Below are 24,906 nucleotides of genomic sequence, written 5' to 3' on the forward strand. Positions count from 1 at the left end.
AAATTAAAATTGTTTATGACTTGGTTTCCTCTACTGACAGTAAGTATTGACTAAATCCAATCTCAATTCTTGTGTTGCTCATAGCCCCTTAACTTTTAAAATATCATCTTTGTATCTGGAGACAAAAGAGTCTTGGAATCTTTAATCCATTCAAAATCTTTCTTTTTTAATAGGATTTTAGAAAGATCTTTTAAATGCCTTTTTATATCTAGGGAGAAATCTGCTAAGATTTTATACATGAAGCAAAATGCCAGATGATTAAAAAATTCTCATCTCAAATTCCAGACCTCCATTTTCTCTCCAATTGTCAATCCCTTTTTCATTTGCCGTGAACACTACTGTCAGTCTGTTTGGAAAGCTTTTCTAATTTAAGATTTCATTATCTCTCTTCTTCAACCTTTGAATGGCCTGTCACTGGTTATACCCATCATAAAAAGCTAGCCAAGTACTTCTGATTTCCAGCTATCAAATTTACAGAGGAACTGAATTGTATCCACATCTTTTCATGCCTTCCTTCTATGTTGCTTCTCAAATTTCTTTTTAGAAACAAAGAGACAGTGAATTTTTATTTGTAGTTCCCACTAAACAGTAAGCAAAAGGGGAGCAATAATTGTACACTTTACAATACTTCACAAACTCCTGGATATTCTGTTCATTAATAAACAAAAAATTCACATTATTTTAACAGAGATCACAATAAAATGTGAAAAAAACAAATACAAATTAAGGACATTTAACAAATATGTTGTATAATATCTCTCCCTTAAAAAAGGACACTGAGAAATAAACACCAGCTCTGAAATAAGTTATGGGAAAATCTAGGATATTCCTTAGTGAGGTACATGCACGCTAGACTGAGTGCTGGGATTTACGTGATCTAAACATGGGTGCCAGCCTTATTGGATGGGATACATTAATTCGGTATCAAAATTAACCATGTTTGTTGACAAAAAAAATTTTTAAACAATTTTCTAAGTACTCAGAGAGAACTTAGAGAACATTATTCATATAGCTCCTAAGAACCACAGGATTTTCATTTGGCCAAATATATACCAACGGGAGAAAAAATTTGTAATGAAATACAGTATAAGAGACATACGCTACAACATTATGAACTATCCAACACTGTATGCCCAAACTGTGACTGACTTGGTAACATCTGCTAAGACTGGCATGCATGAAGTATGTAGGATTCTCCTACAGTACCTTAGGTGATTCTGGGGAGGCAAATCTAAAATGCTTCTCAGGGTTATGGAAGCAACTAGCTCTAAGTTTTCTCATTGTATAAAAGAGGTGTGTCTACAGAGTCAAAGGAACCCAGGAAGAAATGTCTCAATAACCCATAAAATGTCTTCCCAAAACAGAGTCAGTTTAAATTATCTACAAGACCCATTATCTATCCAGCCTTGCCCTAAGCCACCCAGGCCAGAAACAAGCATCTTCTTCTTTCCCTTCCCTTCCTTGTTTGTACCTAGTGGATGTTAAATTCAGAGAGCTGCTAGGAAATGCCCTACCCTCTCAGCCCCTTTTCTAGGGTAGGCTTTCATTAGCTGTAATCTAGGGTAAGGAAGAAGAGTTAGTAAATGCTAAGTCAAATTCGGAATTTCGACTATTAGGGGAGAAAACACATTTACATTTCTGAATTGAAAGTTTTAAACCTGTTTATGACCTAAAGTGACCAAGGCCACTTTATTATTATAAAGTCACCAGGAAAGTCACCTTTATCCACAGTCATTCACTGAGAAAGGGTAGAAGGCTAACAAAATAAAGTTAGATTTTCACAACAAACTACATGTTACACTTGTACAACGAAATTATTCATACAGAACAAAGTGAGTTATACATCTTATCTGAAGTATTATGCCCACTTGTCATTCATACAAAATTTTCTGAATAAAGAGATTAAGTAAATTAAATGAAATATACACTCGTGAGACACTGATATTATATAGTCATATAAAATGGAAACTAGTGGGTAAAACTACTTAAGTTTTGTTTAGAACATGCCAGAAAAATTCTGCTGGAAATAATGAGTAGTTGTCAATAACACGGTAGGTAATATGGACACAACCACCATTATATGGGTTTATATTAAAGAAGTGAGTGAACCTTGCAATAGAAGCTATCTCGAGAGCTAATTTACAATTTTATTTTAGTGAAATCTAGGAACTTTAAAATTCCAAATATCATTATGGGTTAAAATATCCCTCAAGTTCAATAAAGGGGCTGAGATGCTTTGCAAATTGAACCAAGAACGGAGTGTTCAAAATTTAATCCATTTGTAGTGTGCGCAGAATATTATCTTCACAGACTGATAAAAACAAAAACAAAAACAAAGCAATTTGTCAGCACCATCTTGGACACTGGGGACCATGATCAAATGACTAGACAATCAGGTTGTTACAATATTCTCTTTTAAATGTGACAAAACAAAAAGCAAGCAAAACCACACTTCAGTAACCATAAATTTCAACCTTTATATCTACAAAGCCTGCATATCCACTAAATAACTTAGGGAATTCGCCATGATCAATCTAATTGTTGCTAGAAATGCTTAGAATTGCAAATTCATTGTCTTTCCAATCAAGCCTATTTTTCTATGAAGTTCGGTGAACATTAATTGGTTTCCAGAGCATAAGTGTTTCAAGGGGAAGTACAGAAATCACGATTCTGAATTAAAATGAAAAAAGGGGGGCCCTGTAAATCCAAATATAGCAGCCAAATATTTCTAAATCATTATATTTCAGTACAAAGTGTGAAATATCCAACTTAACTTTTTCATGGCATCTCTTTTATTCTTTTAAGCTCTGAGTAGCTTGTTTTATTTATTCTTTTAAATGCTGAGTTTCAGACAATCACAGTTTTTTCTTGGCAAATAAATTTGTGTTCAAGTCAGCCCTGATGGCCATAACAAAATACCATCCGCTGGGTGGCTTAAATGAGAAATTTATTGTCTCACAGTTTTGGAGGCTGGGAAATCCAAGATCAAGGTGATAGACTTTTTGATTTCTTGTGAAAGGATTGTTTCCAAGCTTGTAAATAGCTACCTTCTCTTATGTCCTCACATGACCTTTTCCCTGTGTGTGCATGTAAGAACCTCTTCTTCTAAGGCTACCAATCCTCTAAGATTAGAGCCCCACCCTCTGGAAAAGGCTCATCTTACCTTCATTACCTCCTACCAGACACTATCTGATATACAGTCATGTTGGGGGTTAGGATATCAACGTATGAATTTTGGAGTAACACAATTTAGTCCACAGCAATTTAAAAAATCTGTAACTGTTATTACTAATTGTTTTGTTACTCCACAGTCTTAAATGAGTGACAGGATTAGTATTTGTACGATCAGAATACTATAGGCTTGGCCTTTGGGTTTACCTGTGATTTACATTTTGCCAAGAGAAAACTGAATACTATATCACTATCTATGAAAGACATGTATTTCAGAAACACCATGAGAAAAAGGCAATAGAGTACAAACTCTACCTGAAAGGAACTGAGTCTCCTTATGACATACTTATTAAATATGATCAAATTACCCTATCCTGAAATCTACATTTTGTACTTCAGGCATGTCCTCAAAAAGTCTTTTTTAAGGAGTACTTACGATTTCAAAGCTCTACTCCTAATGAGGACCAAGGCTAATTATCTAAGCTAATCTTTTTTTTTTTTTTCTTTTTTACAATGGATGTTTTCTTTGTTACAAAATGAAATATATTTTTTAGAGGTATCCTTATCAGATTTCTGATTCCATGACTGAGAAAGAACATTTTAGAAGAAGGAACAAAAGCTACTTATTTATATTATGACCATAGTAACATTTTACTGACCGCTCTTTCAAAACATTTACTTTTGTAGTCTTTCAACACACAACTCTGGAGTATGGAATGATGCAACCTCCAGAATTGCAGGAAAAAATACATTTTACATTAATATACACATTATTATGTATATTTATGAATTAGCTAAAACAAAACATAAACCACGTATTACTGCTAAAAACATTGTGTATTATTTTATCTTTACACAAATTTAAATTTGTGATAAATACCACCTCTGAAGCAGTAACTCTGAAAAAAACCCCCAACAGATTAGAAGTGATGGTAATTTCTCTACAGTCCTTAATCACCAGAGCACTAGGGTGCATTGAGAAATCTCATCTTGGTGGGGACGGTCAATATGGATGCTCTCAAGTCAGGTCATGGTAGACTAACCAGAAATTTTAACACGAATGAGTTACCATCCTACAAAATTTAGACTAATTAATTGAAAGCTTGTTTTGATCTCTAATATGTGATTATTGATTCTAACAGTTAAAATATTAACTTAAAATTATTTTTAATCATAAAAACTTAAATCTGATATACTTTAGAGTGATAACATATGTTAATAATTTGAATCCCTAAAAAAATGATACCTTTGTATTCAGCTTTGTATTACTTTGCTCTTTTGGGATATTAAACATAGGAATATGGAAGCATTTCCTATTTGACAGACTCCTAACATTATTTACCACATATAATTCCCACCATAACCAAGTGAAGTATATTAATTTGTTTTGAGATGAAGAATTTGAACAAGTAATTCAATGGTAGGCATCCACTTCTCTTAGTCTCTGTATTCTTGTCCATGAATCACAACTGAAGCTCAGTGAAATGAATGCTTACTTTACACTTACCCATGATTACACATAGTGTTTAGAATTCTGGTATTTGAAGGTTAAGACCATTTTTTAATGATTTTAATGCTTATTTATTTATTTTTTTTTTTGAGAAAGAGAGCGAGAACGAGCGCGCATAAATAGGTGAGGGGCAGACAGGAGACACAGAATCTGTAGCAGGCTCCAGGCTCTGAGCTGTCAGCACAGAGCCTGATGCAGGGTTCAAACTCATGAACCCTGAGATAATGACCTGAGCCAAAATCGGATGCTTAACTGAGCCACCCAGGCACCCCCAAACTCTTTTTTCTACTAATATAAAATAATTAGATTAAATGAGAATAATCATCAAAATCACCAACCGTATAAAATCTGAATCAATTACAATAATCACTAAAAAAATTATGAGCTTGGAAAAAATAATGGGATGTTAATAGAAAGTACATTCTTTTTGGAAAGAATATGCTGAAAAATATTCTCATGTTTATTGTCTAGATTTCAGATATAATCTAAAATTTTTAATGGTCTTATATGGAGTATGATAGAGTTCTCATAATATTTTCTTATTATTGCTAATAATCAAGAAATGACTTACTATTATCTATATTATAAATAGCCTTCTTACTAAAATAAGACTTCATTTCCTCAAAAGCTTTTAAGTTCCTTCCCTTAAAATTCTTACACAATTTTGACTGTATACTTCCAGTATTTATAGCTTATCTCCAATTCTTGTCTTACTGAGGTGAGTGCACTCTCCAATGTCATGTTGTATAGCAGCCAAGATGGCATCCAATCCCAACTTTATTCTTAACTTAAAAGAGACTAATAATATACTGACGTCTGCTATGACCTTCTAGTTGATAGGTTTTGGAAAATTATGAAAATAACTTCCATGTCTAGTATGTGGAGAATTTTTGGTGCTGGCAGTGGTATTTTGATTACATTTTAATAAAAATAGGCCTAAGGGGCACCTGGGTGGCTCAGGTGGTCGAGCATCCAACTTTGGCTCAGGTTGTGATCTCACCATTTGTGAGTGTGAGCCCCAAGGTGGGCTCACTGCTGTCAGCACAGTGCTTCGGATCTTCTGTCCCCTCATTATCTCTCCCCCATTCGCACTCTTTCAAAATTATAAATAAATAAATAAATAAATAAATAGACAGATAGATAAACAAAGGCCTAAGACTTTATGGAATGCTTAATATGCATCAATTGATATATTATATAACACTATCAAACATCTAAGCCATGTATTTTGTCATCATGCATTATTCTTCATCACTACTTGGTAAATGTTTTCTTTTGAATGTAACATTATTCATGAGACTGTACTATTATCTTTTTTTTTTTTACTTCTTTTTTGTGCAATTTTTATTTTGTATAAGCAGTCACATGGTTTAATACTCTTTTCATATATTAATGTGTTCTAGTAACCTTTTTTAAACTTCCAAGCATTTATTACTCAAAAGTTTTATAGAAATGATACAGCCTGAAGTATTATCTTTGGCCAGAAACTTGAATAGGTTTCCAATTTATTCTATAATTAGCCTACCACTGACTCCATGTGGGTCACCACCATCCATTTTCTTACACTTTATAATACTTTGTTATAGGGGTGCCTGGATGGCTCATTCATTTAAGTGTCTGACTCAATTTTGGCTGAGGTCATGATCTTGCAGTTAGTGAGTTCAAGCCCCACATCAGGCTCTGCACTGATAGTGTGGAGCTTGCTTATAATTCTCTCTCTCTCTCTCTCTCTCTCTCCCCCCCCCCCCCGTGCCCCTCCCCAGCTCACTCTCTCCTTCTCTTTCAAAACAAATAAGTAAACTTTATTATAAAGTAAAAACTTGGATTGAGAGTATCTTGTTCTGTGAGTATTCTGCAAGATGAACAAACGTGTATAATAAATTTTAACTTGATGAAAGAGTGATGTCTTGCAATGTATCAATGCAATACGGCAATGTCTTGCCAAACGTCATATGATCACAACTGATTCTCTGTCTCTCTCTCTCTTTCTCTCTCTCTCTCTCTCTCTCACTGCAGGATTGTGGGTGATCATCTCTCATGTTCAGGCTGTGGGGGTGTGGCAGAAATCAGTGATGTTTTACAACATTGGAAGGTGCCCACAACTGACCCTAATGTATTTTTTTGTCACTTCAAAGCACCTATAGACAGCACTTGGCTTTTCCATACCAAAATAAGCTTATGAATGTTTCGCTTCATTCTAGGTCAGGCTGCCTACAGATAAGAGACCTTTTCCTCTGCTGCCTTATTGCCAGTTACATTGAATACAGTATATGACAAGAGTTCATTAATACCCTACTGTAATCACCATCCATGTGAGCATATACAATGGCCCCATGCAGAAAAGATTCCATTGAGCCAAAACATAGCAGTGATTCCATTATAGTGTAAGTCGTCCTACAACTTTCCAACAAGCCTCCTCTCTTTTGTTTCCCTCACACCAGCCACGAAGGTTTTCAAAGTGCAGGTTAATTTATCTTTCTTTTTGTTTTGTATTTTCTTTCTTATTTTATATTATATTACAGTATTATAGTCATTTTTCTATGAATATTTTTGGGTTGTGGGATGTATCATCTTTACAACCCTCAGAGCTGTGAAGTCAGACAGCCTTATTTATTCCGAGGATACCAATCTATTAAAATATTAACTTTCTAAATCTATAAAACAGTTTAAAACAATGTAAACTATTCAATGTAAACTATTAATCAGCATTCTATAATTACATAATCTCCATATTTGGCAGGGATTAGTTGTCAAAATTTGTAAGAGATTGTGAAAAGCTAGTTCTACAATTATCAGCAAAGGGAGGATACCTTTTTCCTCCAATGTTTATATTGGCATCATTTGAGATACTGCAACTATATTTTGAAAGATAAAAGAAATCAACATCAAGATAAATTGCAGGGGAGCGTGTGTCAGTCAGTTAAGTGTCCAACTCTTCATTTCGGCACAGGTCATGAACTAACAGTTCATGAGTTCGAGCCCTGCATCCGGCTCTGCACTGATAGTGGGGAGCCTGCTTGAGATTCTCTCTCTCTCTGCCCTTCCCCAACACACACAAACACACACTCACTCACTCACTCTCTGTCAATATTTTATTTATTTTTTTTTTTAAATTTTTTTTTCAACGTTTTTTATTTATTTTTGGGACAGAGAGAGACAGAGCATGAACGGGGGAGGGGCAGAGAAAGAGGGAGACACAGAATCGGAAACAGGCTCCAGGCTCCGAGCCATCAGCCCAGAGCCCGACGCGGGGCTCGAACTCACGGACCGCGAGATCGTGACCTGGCTGAAGTCAGACGCTTAACCGACTGCGCCACCCAGGCACCCCTCTGTCAATATTTTAAAAAAGATACATTACAATGCCATTATTAGTCATTGTAAGCAGTTCAATTTAAAGGAAGTATAATTAGTAAAGCATAGGAGACTTTAAAAGGCAACACAATTCCTTAAAATTGTGTCTTCTTTTATCAAAATGGATACTCCTTAGTGATAAAACTTTATTTTTCAATTCCTAAAATGGAAGTAATTTCTTTGCTTACATGACAACGTAAGATTAGGACAAAAGTATGTAGTGCCTGAAAATGTTATGCATCTTGGTGGTTACTATGTTCCCTGTTATTGGATAGTCTTTTAGAACCGTAATAATTTTATAAATAAATATGAATTTCTATTGATAAATGACTATCGAGCATCCTACGAAGACATTCCCTATACTTGCATCTAAAATGATTTAAAAAATTAATAAATTTTTGTGATTAAAACCACATTGTCTAAATAGTCCTTCTTTTCCTAGTTTCTATGTTTGTGTTTTTACCAGCCCAACAGATAAATTAGATCTGAAAATCAAGTATGGTTTCAATGCCCTCTAAAATCTAAGTACCAACCAGTGAAATTCTCAAAAGTGAACACTTTCAGATATGGTTCTAATTAAATGTACCACTCTAAAACTTTAAATATATCAATGAGCAAAGATAATCACATTTCAATTCCTGGGACTTTAAAAAGTAATTGCCTTTGAGAAATTAGAACAGAAGATTCCTTATGAGAATATAGTCACACAACTGTCTTAGTAAAAGAAGTGGCTGTTTCCTTCAGCTAAGCCTTCAATTAAAGTAAGCTTTCACATTTATTAAATTCAGAAACCTAGAACAATCCTGTGAATCTGATAGGTTCTGATGAGCTGCATGAAGAGTCCCAGTAATTATTAAATTTTCAAGATCTTGTTGACATTTCTGATTTTACTCCTGTGTCATTTACTCACACAGTTCATAACATGGGATATGAATTTTAAAAGACTACAGGCCAGGCAAGGTCAGCATCTTCCTGATGAGATTTCAGCAAAGGAGGAGAAGCCAATATTAAGATAAATGAGACTAACCAAATAATGCAAGACAGAGCTTCTTCTTTTTTTTTTTTTTTTTTAATTATGACATATTCCAAAATAGGTCTTAGGATTTCTGAAAACACCTATTTAAATATTTTATCTTATTTTCAAAATCAAAGTATGTTTTATTCCCTGAGACTAATTAAAATAATCTTCTACAGATGTGTACAAATAGTTCATTCTAAATGGGAAAGGAAAACATGAATAAAATTAAAACCTCTTTGGTAGAATACTAAAAACAAAACAAAAAACGGTGTACCATGTCACGGTATTCTTAAAAAAATTATGGTTAACCTTTGTGTCATTTTTCATGTCTGTTTCAGTATATAAGAGATGAAGACTTAAACTACATGACTTCAACTAAAACAAAACAAAACAAAATTTCGAATAGAAGAGTAAGAAAATAAAGATTATCATGCAAAGCGTATTATCTTAACTCCAATGGACAATTCTGTCTCCCAATTCTTACTCCCAAAGTAACAAAGTTAAAATTAACTCAAAAGTAAAATATCAGGAATTTCATTTATCATAGTAGTTAAAAATATAAAGATTGGAATTAGACTTTATTTGAAGTCTGATCCCATTCTTAATAATATGACCTTTCATTCAAGAGTGCTTCAGGGTCCCCTTCTTCAAAATTAACAAAGTTACAGTAAATAAATTAGAGAATACATTTTAAAAGGGAAGCATGGAATCAACCAACTACTAAACTCAAAAAAACAAACAAACAAAAAATAGGTTGTTAGTATTTAACCAGGCCAACGCAACTGTGGAGTCCTTGGACCCCTGTTCACAAAATGCATGCATAAGGTAATTTACTAGACAGGTGAATTAGGTGCTAATTATCTATGGAAAAACGATAAAAATATTTTTCACGTATTTCTTAAAGATCACCTCATTGAAAAACTAAGCAAAGTCACTTTGTCTTTATTTTTCTGGGTAATCTCCTGAAGAGAAAGCTTTCTCTTGTCTTCAGCCTTCTAATAGTATAACAAGAGTCTCTAAGTTGAAGAAAAAGCAAGTTGAAAAGTAAAGTGGAAAATCTCATTTGGATGATTTGTTTCTTCATTTCAAGGTATTCAATAGGACTATGGCCCCAAACTGTTAATGATGATTGGCTACAAGAGGTGTGAGTGCTGGCGACTTCTATTTTGTATGTTAAATAAGTATGCTTTATTAAAATTTGCCACCATGGCATACGATTTTTAGAGGGGAAAAAAAACTGTTTTAAAAATGTATAAAGTACCAATATCCTTCCTTGAGTATTTAATGAACAATTTGAGGATTTCTCGATAATCCCTATTAGACCATCTGAACTGCAAGGAAGTTTTCTACAGAGTGGAAAAAAATGGACTGCTTCATAGGAATATAAGTGGGAGAAAGTATGAAGAGCCTCATTTTCTATATATGAAGGGATGGCAAATGGGATGAGAAAGCCACTGAGTACTCAGTGGGGTATAGGGAGTCTATGCCATACTGGATCTGAAATGGTATCTCATGTGTCATCCAGAGCAGGAAGTAAGTTCCAGGCCATATAGAGGCATCTCCTGTGCCATGCACATCAGTAAGTATGCTCAAGCCCTCCTCTTCCCAGCTTATACTAGCCCAGGGTGCCCATGTACTGCAAAGAGCTGTGCAACAGACCAGTGGCTCTGGCTACCATACCAAACGTGGGGGAAGTGGATAGAATCAGCAGTGAGACAAAGTTCCCCAAAATACGCATCCCACTTCCCCAAACTGCTAGATCCACATGAGATTAAAACCACAATGCTGTTAACCTTATTTTTCTTTCCTTTGGGAATGGCAGCAATCTATGAACTTGCTCAGAGAATCCCTCTTGACTACTGAAACTGGACAAAAAGAAGACTTTCCCTTCAGACCAAAAGGAATTAAGTAGGCAGGGTTCTATTCATGTCATATTTGTTTCAGTCATAGTAGTGTTTGCATTCATTTCTTTCACATGCAAGTTTTTCATTTAATATATATTTTAAAGTGTTACAAAGATTATTAAAAACAAAATCACTGACTTTGAGTATCTTCTTGGTATGGATAATGATTTTCAGGAATAAGGAAGGCAATCCCCAAATAGGAGACAACAAAATAGAAACACAATCAGGAAAGCTTTCTACCAAACTGAAAACACTCAAGTTGGCCTCAAGTTTCTTCAACACAGTAATACAGGTCAAAAAAAACAGTGCCATGATATCCACAGACAACTAACAGAAAAATATTGTGACTCAAAAGTTCTATATCCAGCCAGTGTGTTCTTCTAATATGAATTCAATAGAAAGATATAATCTTAAAGTAAGATTATTTTGTTGGCATACCCAACAAACAATAGGTGATGAAAAATTTGAAATAAGGTAGATGAAGTAATTTTTTTAAAAATGGGAAACACAATCATATAGCTAAGTACTGTCTAAATAGTTGTAATAGTTACAAAATACAGTCATGGGGCACCTGGGTGGCTCAGTCGGTTAAGTGTCCGACTTTGACTCGGATCAAGATCTCAGGGTTTGTGAGTTCGAGCCCCACATCGGGCTCCGTGCTGACAGCTCAGAGCCTGGAGTCTGCCTTGCATTCTGTGTCTCTCTCTCTCTGCTCCTCCCCACCTCTCAAAAATACAGTAAAACATAAAAAAAATAAAAAATAAAAAATAACAAAAATACAGTTGCAAAGACCAAGATATTTCTTTTAAAAAGCACACAGTTAGAAAACTATTTTTACAAAGTACATAATGGTTGAAGTTAAAAAAAAATATGTGAAACTAAATCCCAGGTAATTCCTAAAAGGACTTGGAATTAATAGTGCTGGATTGTAAGGGAGTCTGATTATGTTTAATTCTCATGTAACAACAGAAACTACCTAGACAATTCTGTTTCTATGATCAATAGTGAGAAGTCATACATTTAATATCTTCAAACAACTGATAGGAACAATATGTACTTTAAAAATTAAAAACAGAGTGAATAATCTGATCAAGTTGGAATTTATGTTACAAAAAGAACCTTACATGCATTTAAAATGCCCTTTTAAACAATAATCTCACAGGAAATCCAAAGTATAAATTATAACTTATATTATTAATCCCTGTACTTAATTCGCTCTGCTTAAATAAACTTGAATTGTAATAAACAGTAACAAGAAACATTTACATATCACTTACTATACTACTAGGTTGGCACTATTATGAAAACAAGTGTATGAACTTACTTTATCCTCAAATCAGTTTAGTCATTTTACCCTATTTTACAGGTGAGAAAATGCCCTGAAATTTAAAGGATTTACAAAGGAAAAAAAAAAAAACTGCAAAAATTTAGCTTTGAACTAGGCCATCTGGCCGGAACCCAGAGAGTTCTGGATACCCAATTCAGTCTATAGCCTCTGTAATAAAGGGTAATAGAAGAAACACAGCTTTAAAAATCTCAAATGGTCCTTTCTTCTTACTACTTACTTATGTGGGAAGGCAGAATACAAACTGGTTAGAGAATGGTGAACATGGAGGAACAGAACTAGGAGTGAACAAAGGCCCCGCCTTCTGGGTCATGGGTGGTCCTCAGAGATACAGATTGTACTTGGCAGGATTTGTAGTCAGCATTCTCACTCAGGCTCTGCCCTTGTTAATACAGGGTACAAGCGTCCTACCCTGTGTTTTCCTAAGCAACTTACTGCCCTGCCTTTCTCTCGGGGAAGCCTTCTCAAGCAAGTCTTCCATTTCCCGGTTCTCTATTATCATTAGTCTTTCCCTAGCATTTCTTTTCATCTTGAGCCCACCATGTACTGAGAGGGAGATATTTTTTACCTATATCCTAGGGTAAGGGAGACACACACACACACACACACACACACACACACACACACACAATGTGATGAGAACTGCCAGGTCTAAAATGTATCACTATCTCCCTTTACAGTTTGTCCAGGTATATTTGTATTTGTGCACACTTGTGCTATATAGTTTGTATTTTTAAGAAAATAGATTTATTAGTTTTCAGTTTTCATGGCCCCTGGGAAGGCACAATGACCTATTCAACCAAAGCAGAAGGACATGCCCACTGGATGCATACTCTCCTACAAATATTCACATAGTGCAGCTTTCTGAACGTAAACTGCTAATGGACACCCCATTTCTTCTTTCACAGAGAGTTTACCACGGACTCTTCAAAGACATCTCAACAAAATTTGTTCCTTTTCTCCCCCAAACAGGAGATACAAAGGACAGACAAGAGCATGGTATTCCAAGAGTTGTTCAAGTTCTTTTACTTACAGCCCTCATAGATGTCAGTGGGGATATGGACCGCTGCATGTTGATAGGATATCTGTCGTCCAAAATTAGCATCGTCAATAAAAACAGGTTTTATCCTTTGGCTGCCTGGCTCACTCTCATTTTTTTCAGGCTATACCAGAAAAGATAGACAATAAAAAGAATATTAAACTTAAGATAACAAATACTCTCACATTCAGGTCTTCATTTGCCAAAAGTATCATCTTCCAAAAAAAGACATCTATAGGAATATTTCAAAATAGAGTACCATGATGACATCTAACTCACAGACTTAATGTTGTACTCATTTTGCAATACATACAAATACAAATAATTGTGTTGTACACCTGAAACTGATACGTTATATGTCAAATACATCACAATAAAAAGAATCCAGCTGGAAAAAAATGTTGCAAAAGTAAGTAAAACATAGTACCATGCTGACATGAGACACACATATTATATTCAGGTATTAACATTAGCATTATCTTTATATTATTCACATTAAAATATAACTTCTCTCATTTCCTCAATGTTGGAGTCACTCAGGATCATCCTGAGGGGACGAGGGCTTTTTCACATGCAGTACGTATTAAAATGTGCATTTACAGAACAGGATAAATTCCTTTAAATATAACTGAATTAATATTACCCATTGATATATAGTTCATGGTCTATGCTACTAAATTTATATCATGCAGTTGAGGGTAATTCTTGGTTTGACAACTTATGGTAAACATCTGCAAAAAAGGGAGCAATGAAGGATTCTTTTATATCATGTTCCCTTATTTTTGCAGGTTTTCCAGTTCAATCAATTTTTGTTTTAAAAATAAAGTATACTAGAAAAGATCTGTTATAACTAAGCACAATTAAATCCTAACTACAACCATTTTGTCTCCTGAGGTAGGAGGTAAAGTCCAATCGATAATGATGCAAGAAAAACCCATAGAAATTTAAGTTTGAAGATTAATTTTCTCTCTACTCAAACTAGGCTTTTGATACTGAATTACCTTATTGCCCTCCCCTGGCAGGAAACTGAGAATTTCACTCATTTATCCAAAATGTATCTCTCTAACATTTTTTGTTGCTGTTTTTGTTAATTGCATTAGATTTTTTTTTTCCAGGTCAAATATAGTTGTTTTAGACACTTCCCCGTTTTTAAATTAAGTTCGGACTTCTATTTTCAACTCAGTAGTAGAGTCTGTATTCCATATTCCAAAGGTAATCTCCTCAAAATGAAAACAAATCACATTTGATTATTTTTGGCCGCACACTGCAGTGATGCAAAGAATCAACAAAAGACTTAATTGGATGACCAGAAAATTCCCTAAGAAGCCTGGTAGAAAGTACCAACAACATCAAGTCAGCAGGTTTAGAAAGAACTAACTGTATCAAACTTTCCATCCAGGTTTGAACATGTACATGACCAAATAACACATTAGTATGAGATACTTTAACAAACACAGGTGTAATTTTTTTTCTCAACACTGGAAATATTTAGACATACATATGAACAATACGGTCTTTGAAAAATTGGGGCCCAAAGCTCCCAGTCCAATCTATCATTAGGTAATGAAATCAATTTCACAAGTACTATAAACCAAAATATTTTTAAAATGAACGTTCAAGTTGGTTAGGACCAACTTTACAACAAACCATTTTTTTAAGGGAAGCGTTTAAACTATATATACAAGTACACTGTATATATTACAATGAAGAACTATGTTGTGAAACTTGTGTTTTAGTTATGACTATGTATGTACGTGTAAGTGCACATGTGAATACTGTGATGGAGTATTCTGATGGATTTTACAGAAATCTGTCATTGACAAAAATCTGTCATTGACAAAAATATTTGGGAACTCATCACTGTTTTTATTTACGCAAAAGCCATGATTAATAACTACCCCATAAGCAAACAGAATATAAAAAAATAAGAGAAGTGCTTCAAGTCTAAAAATTGGCAAAATACTTTCATACAGGAATCATTGATCATACCCTTTTCTACAAGAAGGGTAGGTATGTGTAGAATGACGAAAGGAGAGAGAAGAAACATAAGGAAAATAGAAACCATAGAGCAAAGCGAGTTCTGAACCTAACATACCAGCCTTCATTGCAATGGTTATAAAGAATGAAAAGGATAACTGAGATTTGGCCTTAGATTCAACCATGGATTTTAACACATGTGAAAATTCACACTCCATTGTCGGCTCCTGAGAGCTACTGACTTGTGAAAGGGGGCACATTAAAACAAATGATTTTCAATAAGAGGATGAAGGTAAAGAGGACACCAGCGAACAAATGACATGGCTATTTTTCTCCCCTGAAAATATTCTGAGAAATCTCAACATTTATTTTAAAGCAATGGTTTCTCAGAGTATGGTCCTTGGAGAAGCAGCAGCAATAGCCGCTGAAATTTTTCAAAATGTGTGCTCTCGGGCCCCACCCCAGACGTAATGAGCCAGGGAGGGGCTGAGCAATCTTCAGGGTAACAAACCCTCCAGGTGATTCTGTTACTTGCTAAAATTGGGGCTCCCCTGCTTAAAATATCAACAGTTGCAATTAGGCATTTTTATTTGGAACCTACTCATGAAAAACTTAGGGTTGATTAGTAACAAGCATATTAACAAACACCTATTTTTTTACCCTCCATGTAGAACACAGTTTCATGAGAGGAATGGAAATGGTAGTAGGGGAGTAATACTTGTCAGAAGACATTTCGAAAGACACTAATCCCTCAAGATACTCTAGGGGTCAGTGCCATGCGGACTTAAGTTAGGGAAATGTTGTTCCAGTAAGAGAGTACTAACCTCACTGGCACATCATCAAAGACTCTTGAGAGAGGCCTCACTCCAGAGATTAACCCAGCGTTCCCAAATGTATGCAACCCTGAGATTTTTTTCCATATAATACCACTTACAAAGAACATACTTACAAAATGCCATCGAAAAGCCTATTGGGAACCATGGTGGCCTAGAGATTCGGCTCTATTCCGCTTGCATTAATAACCTCTTGGACTTGAGCCACTCACTATCCCTTGGCCTTCAGTTTTCTGACTTCTAAATAAGTGATGTTGGGCTACAGGTGTTGTGCTAATTTCATTGGGCACATCAGAATCACCTTGGGGAAACTCAGGCCCCACCAATAAAGATGTTGATTACATGAGGAGGATGTCCTTTGAAAGAATCTCTCAGCTGATTCTAATATTCTCTTTCTTAAATTCAGATCCCTCAAGCTAAAGAAACTACAGTTATTTTCAGACCTGAAAAAATTATAGTCCCATTTCTATAGTTTTTGAAAATAACACATGATTTTTCATAAGCCTATCTTTCCCAGAAATTTCATTTACATCTATTTCTAGCGAGTTTTACTAGAAATATATGAAGAGTAGAAGGACCAGATGATAGATAATAGACAGATGGATAATGAACTACCTGTGTGAATTAGGGCTGGGAATATATGTGTGCAAGTATTTCATTCAGTCATTTGAGACATATCTGTTGGCAGACTGGAGGAGAGGATTTATTGATATTAATGTTCATAGAAATGTCATTTAGTATCTAAACTACAAATAAGTTCAGTGATCAACAATAGCAAAATGTGATAATAACTGTCACAGATACAATTTTATATTGTTAAGTAATATAAGAGAGTAATTACATTGGGAATACACATATAAACAGTGTACGTTTAAAGATGATTTTACACTTAAAAAGTAAATGTTAAGAAAAAAGAAGGGAGAAAAGGTCTATTATTTTGAGAGAAAGAGAGGTAGAGGGAGAAATGAATGGATGAGTACATAGTAAATGTTAAAAGCACTTCAGTGGTTTTGTAGTTATGCAATATGACTATATCCATGTTTCTGTTCTCTTGTTTTCTAACAATACAATGAACATGCACTGCATTTGTAATAAAACAGAACATTAATTTTTGTTTTAAGTCCTTTGTAGAGTGCTACTAAGCATTACATGATTATCTTACTAAAGTAAAAGTTGCTTATATTTCTTCTGAATCCTCTCACACTTAAAAATAATAAATTTTAAATACACTTTATGGAGATCCTCGCATGTTAAAATCACCATACACAGAGCTTTTCGGGATAATTTTAAAACAATATGTAGTTCTCAAAAAAAAATCATGTACTTTTCAACTTGTATAATCATGTACCTGGACGAGTTTTAATGCACAGTTGCTAAGTACATCAAGAAAAAAATAATATGGCTGCTCTCTGTGGTTCTCCCCTTTATGGTTTCCATAAACTCAAATAATTTCATAAGAATATTAATTTCTAAACACAACTCATTTATTTCCCTAAAGTTATGATATCACTGTAACTTATGATGATCCCATCATAAGCTATGTCTTTGCCTATCTTGATATATAATGGCATTATATGGTATAATGGAAAATACAGCAAATTTTAGACACAAAAAAAGTGACTGAGGAAAGCAATCTGGAGAAAAGCTACTTAACATGTATTGTTTAATGTGTTAATGAAAAATTTCAAACAAATTTTCCCCCCCGGAATTAAGATTTCCTTGTTTAACAGAACACACAAGAGAAAAAAATAAGCATTTCTCATTCCAGTATTTTTCCTCCCAAATTCTCCAGACCACCCCATATAAATGTGTACAAGAAACTAACCAGGTCTATTCTAAAGGAATTCGAATGCATTTATTAGAACACATAAGTGAAACATGAGAAGTATGTTTGTCATACTAGTCATCTCAATACAATTTCAGTTATTGAATAATAGATTAGATCACTCAGAGACCAAAGTACAGGCAAATGTTGGATGGGTAGGCCATTCAATTTTACAAGCAGCACATATCAACAAAGTTAATTTGGAAAGTCAAAATGGTAAGTCTAGGAGGCTCTTGAATATTTAACATATCTCAAATGTACTCATATACTAAAATATCTGTTTTTAATGTTTTGTTAGTAACTGAAAACTTTAAAAATTCTACTGATAGCAAAATGCTCAGAAATTAAAAGTGTATACAGTTTACCTAAACTGCAGTAGAAACTACATGAACCACTTTGTCACAATTCAACTGAACATTCTCAACCAGAAACTTCGTTCACAGTCATAGTGTGGCCAGGTTTAATTCCCCCTGCTCTCAGTTATGTTTTGTGTTCAACAACACTGTGACAAAGTTAGTTCATAGTAAGAATGGTTTACTGAGACTCTCTATAGAGACTTTCTACAGAAGTACCCCGATTGGTATTTCTATCTCACTAATGAAAAGAAACAGTTAAATGAATGGTGTTTGGTGTAATGATACAATTTTTTTAAAATTTTTTTTTAACGTTTATTTATTTTTGAGACAGAGAGAGACAGAGCATGAACGGGGGAGGGGCAGAGAGAGAGGGAGACACAGAATCTGAAACAGGCTCCAGGCTCTGATCGGTCAGCACAGAGCCCGACGCGGGGCTCAAACTCACGGACCGCGAGATCATGACCTGAGCCAAAGTCGGATGCTTAACCGACTGAGCCACCCAGGCGCCCCAACAAATTTTTAATACCTAGAGACTATAGCCTGGTGTATAGTTCTCCAGTATGTATTTTAAAATTTCTGCCTCTAAACACATCCTCTTCTTTTTCACAACTATATCATAGATACTATTTACACCAGGGATCTGCAACTTTGACAATGTAGCCGTTACGGATTTCAGATTTTTTTTTTTTTTTTTTTTTTTTTTAAGTTTCACTGGTAATCCCACTCTCTGATAAAATCTTGGATACACGCCTTTAGGCATGGCATCATCATTCAACATAAATAACGACCATGCATATATTATATTTAAAATAGACTCTCTTGGTCACTACATCTGAAAAGTCTATGTGACCACTAGCTCACCCCTGGAATCTAAGCCTTCTGGGGTGCTGCATTAGTTAAGGCTGGTTACCTGTTCTGACCCTTCAGAGGAAAGCCTCCTTTTTAGTCAATCATTTGCAGCAATTAGAACTGGAGATTCGGCAGAGCAGCTGCCAGCTGAGCATGCCCAATTAATGGATAATGAATAGAGAGAAAAGGTGCCGAGCCTCATCCAGACTTAATTGCTGTGGTCAGGTTGTAAGGTCAGGCTGAATATTAAATAATGAATCCAGTTACAGTGGCTGTAAGAACACTGTTGCGTCTCCTAAGTTAATTGGTTTACATTGCTATTTTTTCCTTGAAGATGATATGATTCAGGGAAGTACTGAGGGGATGCCTAGTATTAGAAAGGAAGTGGGAGTTGGAGGACAGACGCTGAATTACACAGTAGAGACTTCAATTTAATACTGAAACTTTGTTTTACTGAATCCTAACAACAAAAAGAATAAAAATTTTAAATTATGAATTGAATAAACGGCCATATTGTCCTTGCAGAAACATATGACTTTAGCTTTTCATACTACGTTTGATGAAGAAATAAGAGATTTTTTTAAAGGAATTCAAAAGATTTCTCCAGGTAGTTAAAAAGTCACAATTCCTTCGCTCTACTGTGCAGAAAGACGATAGCATTAATTCTTCAGGGGTAATTTATTCAATACATTAATAAAGAATGTTATGAAGTTAAAATCAAAAGCAAATTGGTAATATTAGTCATCAAGAGAACACTAAAGAAACAATTCTAGTTCTTTCTTTTTTTTTTTTAAGTTTATTTATTTTGCGACAAAGAGAAAAGACAAGTCGGGGAGGGACAGAGAGAGGAAGACGGAGAGAATCCTAAGCTGACTTCACACCATCAGTGCACAGCCCAGTGTGGGACTATCTATGTATATACATTTTGTAACTAGGACAGCGAGTCAAAAGCAAATATGAATGAGAAATGAAACACATAAAAGTGAACTGAATGAACTCAAAAAGGGTTATCGATCACTGCAATAACTTGCTTATTACATGACATTTTAGAAGTTTATTTTATTTATTTGAGGGGGGCGGGTGGAGAGAGAACGCTCCAGTGTGCTGGCAGCATGGAGCCAGATGCAGGGCCGGAACTCATGAACCATGAAATGATCTGAGCCAAAGTCTGATGCTTAATTTACTAAGCCACACAGGTGCCCTCAAATTACATTTTAAACACACTTTTTAAAGTTTTTATTTATTTTGAGAGAAACAGAGAGAGAGAGAGAGAGAGAGTAAAGAAAGGGCAAAGAGGGAGAGCGAGAGAATCCCAAGCGGGCTCTGCACCACCAGCCCGATGCGGGGCTCAAACTCACGAACTGTGACATCATGACTCGAGTGGAAACTAGGAGTAGGATGCTCGACAGACTGATCCACCCAGGTGCCCCCCCCCACCGCAATTACATTTTAAATGCAAAACTAGACATTCCTTAAATAAAATGCATTGAGGTTGCTTGCTGATGAAAATTACTGAAACATTCAAAAAAAGTTAAAATATAAATCTGAAAACATCCTCAAAACAAGACTGATGCATTTTTAGTTTGCATGAAGGATGAATGCATGTAAACCACCTGTCCCAGGACCTGGCACAAGGAAGAATGAGAGCTATTAGAATCCCAATCCAGGTAAGTGTGATCACAAGAAGTGTTGGGGCTGCTTTAAATGCCATGTGTAATATGAAATTTTCAAATCACCAGAATTAGAAAGGCATGTAATAAATACTACTGTATATGTATGTATGTATATATTTAAATAAAGTGTTTTATCTTAAAAAATATATATATTTAGATATAAAAATAACAAATTGGGGAAAAGGCTGATAGGGTATTTTTCTCTTCTAAGAGATTATGAAATGGTATCTTACATATGAAGATCACTATGTTTTATGCTGGGTAACTATAAAACACCCACATCATGCCAGTGAATTTTCCAAACTCAATGAATATCATTGAGTTCTAAACAAATGCACCATGCAATGCTTCTGAAAAGAAAGGACTGGATATGGAATCTGAAAGAGTTATACATGCCACTACTCCATGAAAACTGAGAAGCGATGTTTAAACTATCCTTGCAAAAGGAGCATATGCACACCAGCACAAAGCATTAGAAAACTGTCAAAAGAGATGCAAAAAAAAATTTGAAAGCTTCAAAAACCAAAAGGCAGAATCCTTACAAGAAATGGAACCTAATCTAATCTACGTTTTTACCAGGTTCACGTTTTTTTCCCCAATGAATCTTAATGTGGCTATATTTCACTCAGTGGTGCATGCATACTTTTAAGGTATCCGAGATAAATATCACTGGGGATCATGGATCAGATCAGTAAAGATTTAGGATGCTAAGTCTACCTATCTTTTCAATCATAGAGGCTTTATTTTACCTACTGCAAATCACCAGAGTTTAACAATTGTCAGAATAATTAAATACAGGCAAAATAATGAATAGCCACAATAAATTAAAATTTTAAATCAAAACTCTCAAAAAATTTTAGCCTTAAATCTTGACTTTTAACAGCTGCATCACAGGACTTCTATCCCTTCCAGGTGCCCAGGGTACAGGCAGGATGACACAGCACAGTGACTCACGGGTCTTGCTATGGATCATACCAACGGCGTGACATTCAATTCTGCGCATGATCAGATACCATGTGTTTGACACAGGGCAAGGGTCTTAAGCTCATTAAACTGTATTTGTCTTAACTAAAAATCATTACAATAATAGTATGTGCCACCATGGACTAATGTGAACTTTAAATGATACATTGTATATAAAGCATTTAGTGCCTAGTATAGAATAAGCATATAGAATAAGCCACTAGGTGGCTCAGAGGGTTAAGCACCAACTTGGGCTCAGGTCATGATCTCATGGTTCATGAGTTCAAGCCCCGTATCAGGCTCTGTGCTGAGAGCTCAGAGCCTGTGCTGAGTTTGGATCCTGTGTCTCCCCCTCTCTCTGCCCCTCCCCTGCTCATGCTCTGTCGCTCTCTCTCAAAAATAAAATAAACATTAAAAAGTTAAAAAAAAGAATATGTATATATATTTGAGTATTTTTATAATCCAACATATAGCATCCAAAATATTTAAACCATTTATTTTAGATTCACACACAAAAATGGCAATTCTGATCAAACCAATAACTATACAGAGGTAATTAATATTCTATTTCTATGCCATCACCTATTTGAGGATTTGATGTCATTCATTTACAGAGCCCCATATAAAGGCTGCATATTACAAGATAGTGTAAAAAAGGTTAGAAAAGAAACCTAGACTTTGATTCTTTCTTTAATAATCAGAATAGATTTCCTTGCTGTTTAATGCATACCTCTACTAGCTCATTCTAGAATCACATTTATCTGTCTACAATAAAATAAAATCATGCAAGACTGGACTTTTAAAATGACATTTAGATAGGACATTCTGTTGGAATTAATTTTAATGGAGACAAGATTCTAAGAAAATAAATAGCAACATAAATATGCAAGGGAACTCAGGAGACTAGACAAATGTCGCAGGTCAGATTTTTAACATGATCAATACAATGAAATGTAGCAAACAAATCAACTCAATTTGTCGAATTGGGAATTTTGGTTTGAACTTACTTCATTTGGACTTTAGTCAAAAACATAGATCTTGGAATTAGGTTAATAAGGGTTTGTAATGATCTGCCTTCTTTTTACTTGCTCTGGGAATTAAGAAAATTGCAGCTTGCTGGTACAACTCAAGCCTTCCAGGGAATCTGCTGCACTAACCTTCAGGGAATTTAAGAATTTGTTGGGACAGATGTCTCTAAAACCTAAACTAAGAACCTCAATAAATTTCAAATGTAAGGAGAACATGAATGTGAAATTTCCTAAAAAATTGTTGCATTTGTAGCCTTGTAAAAAATATTTTTGACATTTAATTTTCCTTTCAAATCTAGTTGTAACAAACCTACAATGAGATGAAGACAAATTTCTGCACTGTGTTCACATTTTTTAAAGGTTTTTTTGAGGGGTACCTGGGTGACCCAGTCAGTTAAGCTTCTGACTCTTGACTTCAGCTCAGGTCATGATGTCAGCATTGTGAGATCAAACCCCGCACAGGGCTCTCTGGTGAGCATGGAGTGTGCATAAGATTTTTTCCTCCTTCTCCCTCTGCCCCTCCCTTACTTGCATGCAGAAGCATGCTCTCTCTCTCTCTCTCTCTCTTGCTCTCTCTCTCTCTCTCGCTCTCCAAAAAAATAAATAAATGTTTTTTTTAAGATTCTATTCTGAATTTTATTTTCTTGTGCACTGTCTTACATATTTTACACAAATACTAGTGAACAAATACATACATACAAACAGGCTCCACTTAGAGCTACAATCATTTCAAATAAACCTTGACTTTATTACAATCATATTAATAATTATTAGTTTTTAAAAATCCTACTCATTAGCATTCCTGGATTGCCTACTCTAAGACGGGAAAATTCTACATGCTTTGTATGTGTTAACTAACTTTCACAGTAACTGGGTGAAGTAGATATTCTATTACCTTTATTTTACAGGCCAAGAGAGTGAAACACAGAGAGATGATATGACCGCCAATACCACCCAGGTAGAAATTGGCAGAGCTGGGATTCAAATCCAAGAAGTGGCACTCCAGGATACAACCTCTTACCTACCACACTCTACTATCTCCTCTGTGCATCAGTGTGTACAGTGATTATACATGTGTCCTTTGTCATCATGAAAAGGGGAGAAAGCAGTTGCAAACGAAGTACCTTGGAGTGAAATGTCATATCTCTAATTTACCATAAAATAGTTAAGCAAATAATAGATGATAATGATTATGGAGGTATTATACTATTCTGTCTTCTATGTATTTATTTTTCTGTTCCTGGTAAAAAGTTAAAAAACAATCCCACATCGAAAAAATACCCATTTTAATGCTATCACCTCTTTGGAAATGAAATTCAAAAACTATTATTTCTCCTAATTATATGCAGAATCAGACAGAACTTTAGTCTGAGAGAGTAAATACAGTAAGTCTGATTTCACGTTTCACGGAGATTCACAGGCACTTAGCATATCAGATCTGCCCAGACGTGGAACCAAAAATCATGATTCTTATGGCACTTGTAGTAACTGCAAACAAATACTCTAACTCCACTATTCATTCCCATTGTGAATCAGTTTTCCACATGGGGGAAACTACATTGTGCTGACATTACTCTTAGTCCTCATGACTGTTTCAGGGACCAAGAGAGGAAGGGGTGGATGAGAGAGGATGAGAAAACAATGCCCACAGTCAAGGCCAGCTTTGCCATTCCCCTCTTAACTTGTTTCCACCAACCTTGACACAAAACAAACATTTTCACTTCTGCCATGCTTGCGGGAGATTTCTCAACTACTATGCAAATAGAGCAGCACTTTAAAAAGTAAACATGTCCTTACAAATGCTATGCAAGTAATAGGAGTATCGAAACACATAAACACCTACAGAAACATGCATTATCTCAACAATTACTCCAAATTATTACTATTGCTAGAGAGAAACTAAATAAGATCCTTACCTCAAGTTACTAAAAGTTTAATTAGAAAATACTGTCCCTGTATACAAATGCTATAGGGTAAGGTATAAAACCAGATTATGAGTAACAACTTGTTTAGAACATACACAGGAAGGAAATACCATTTGCTTCCTAGAAAAAGCAAGGAAGT

General features: G+C 35.1%; 1 protein-coding gene across 5 annotated transcripts in view; it reads right to left on the minus strand.

The window, feature by feature from the left end:
- CACNA2D1 (calcium voltage-gated channel auxiliary subunit alpha2delta 1) overlaps positions 1 to 24,906 on the minus strand; it is a 495,461-nt gene that overhangs the window by 162,877 nt on the left and 307,678 nt on the right. For all 5 annotated transcript variants that reach the window (XR_006196625.1, XM_042916580.1, XM_042916568.1 and 2 more), the window contains exon 6: positions 13,333 to 13,462. Coding sequence is in view for 4 of the 5 variants with exons in the window: in XM_042916580.1 (XP_042772514.1) it covers positions 13,333 to 13,462 (130 nt within the window). In the remaining variant the exon portion in view is untranslated. The remainder of the gene's footprint in view (positions 1 to 13,332; positions 13,463 to 24,906) is intronic.

Source organism: Panthera leo, chromosome A2 (genome assembly GCF_018350215.1).
Source record: "Panthera leo isolate Ple1 chromosome A2, P.leo_Ple1_pat1.1, whole genome shotgun sequence".
In the NCBI taxonomy this organism is placed as follows: Eukaryota; Metazoa; Chordata; class Mammalia; order Carnivora; family Felidae; genus Panthera; species Panthera leo.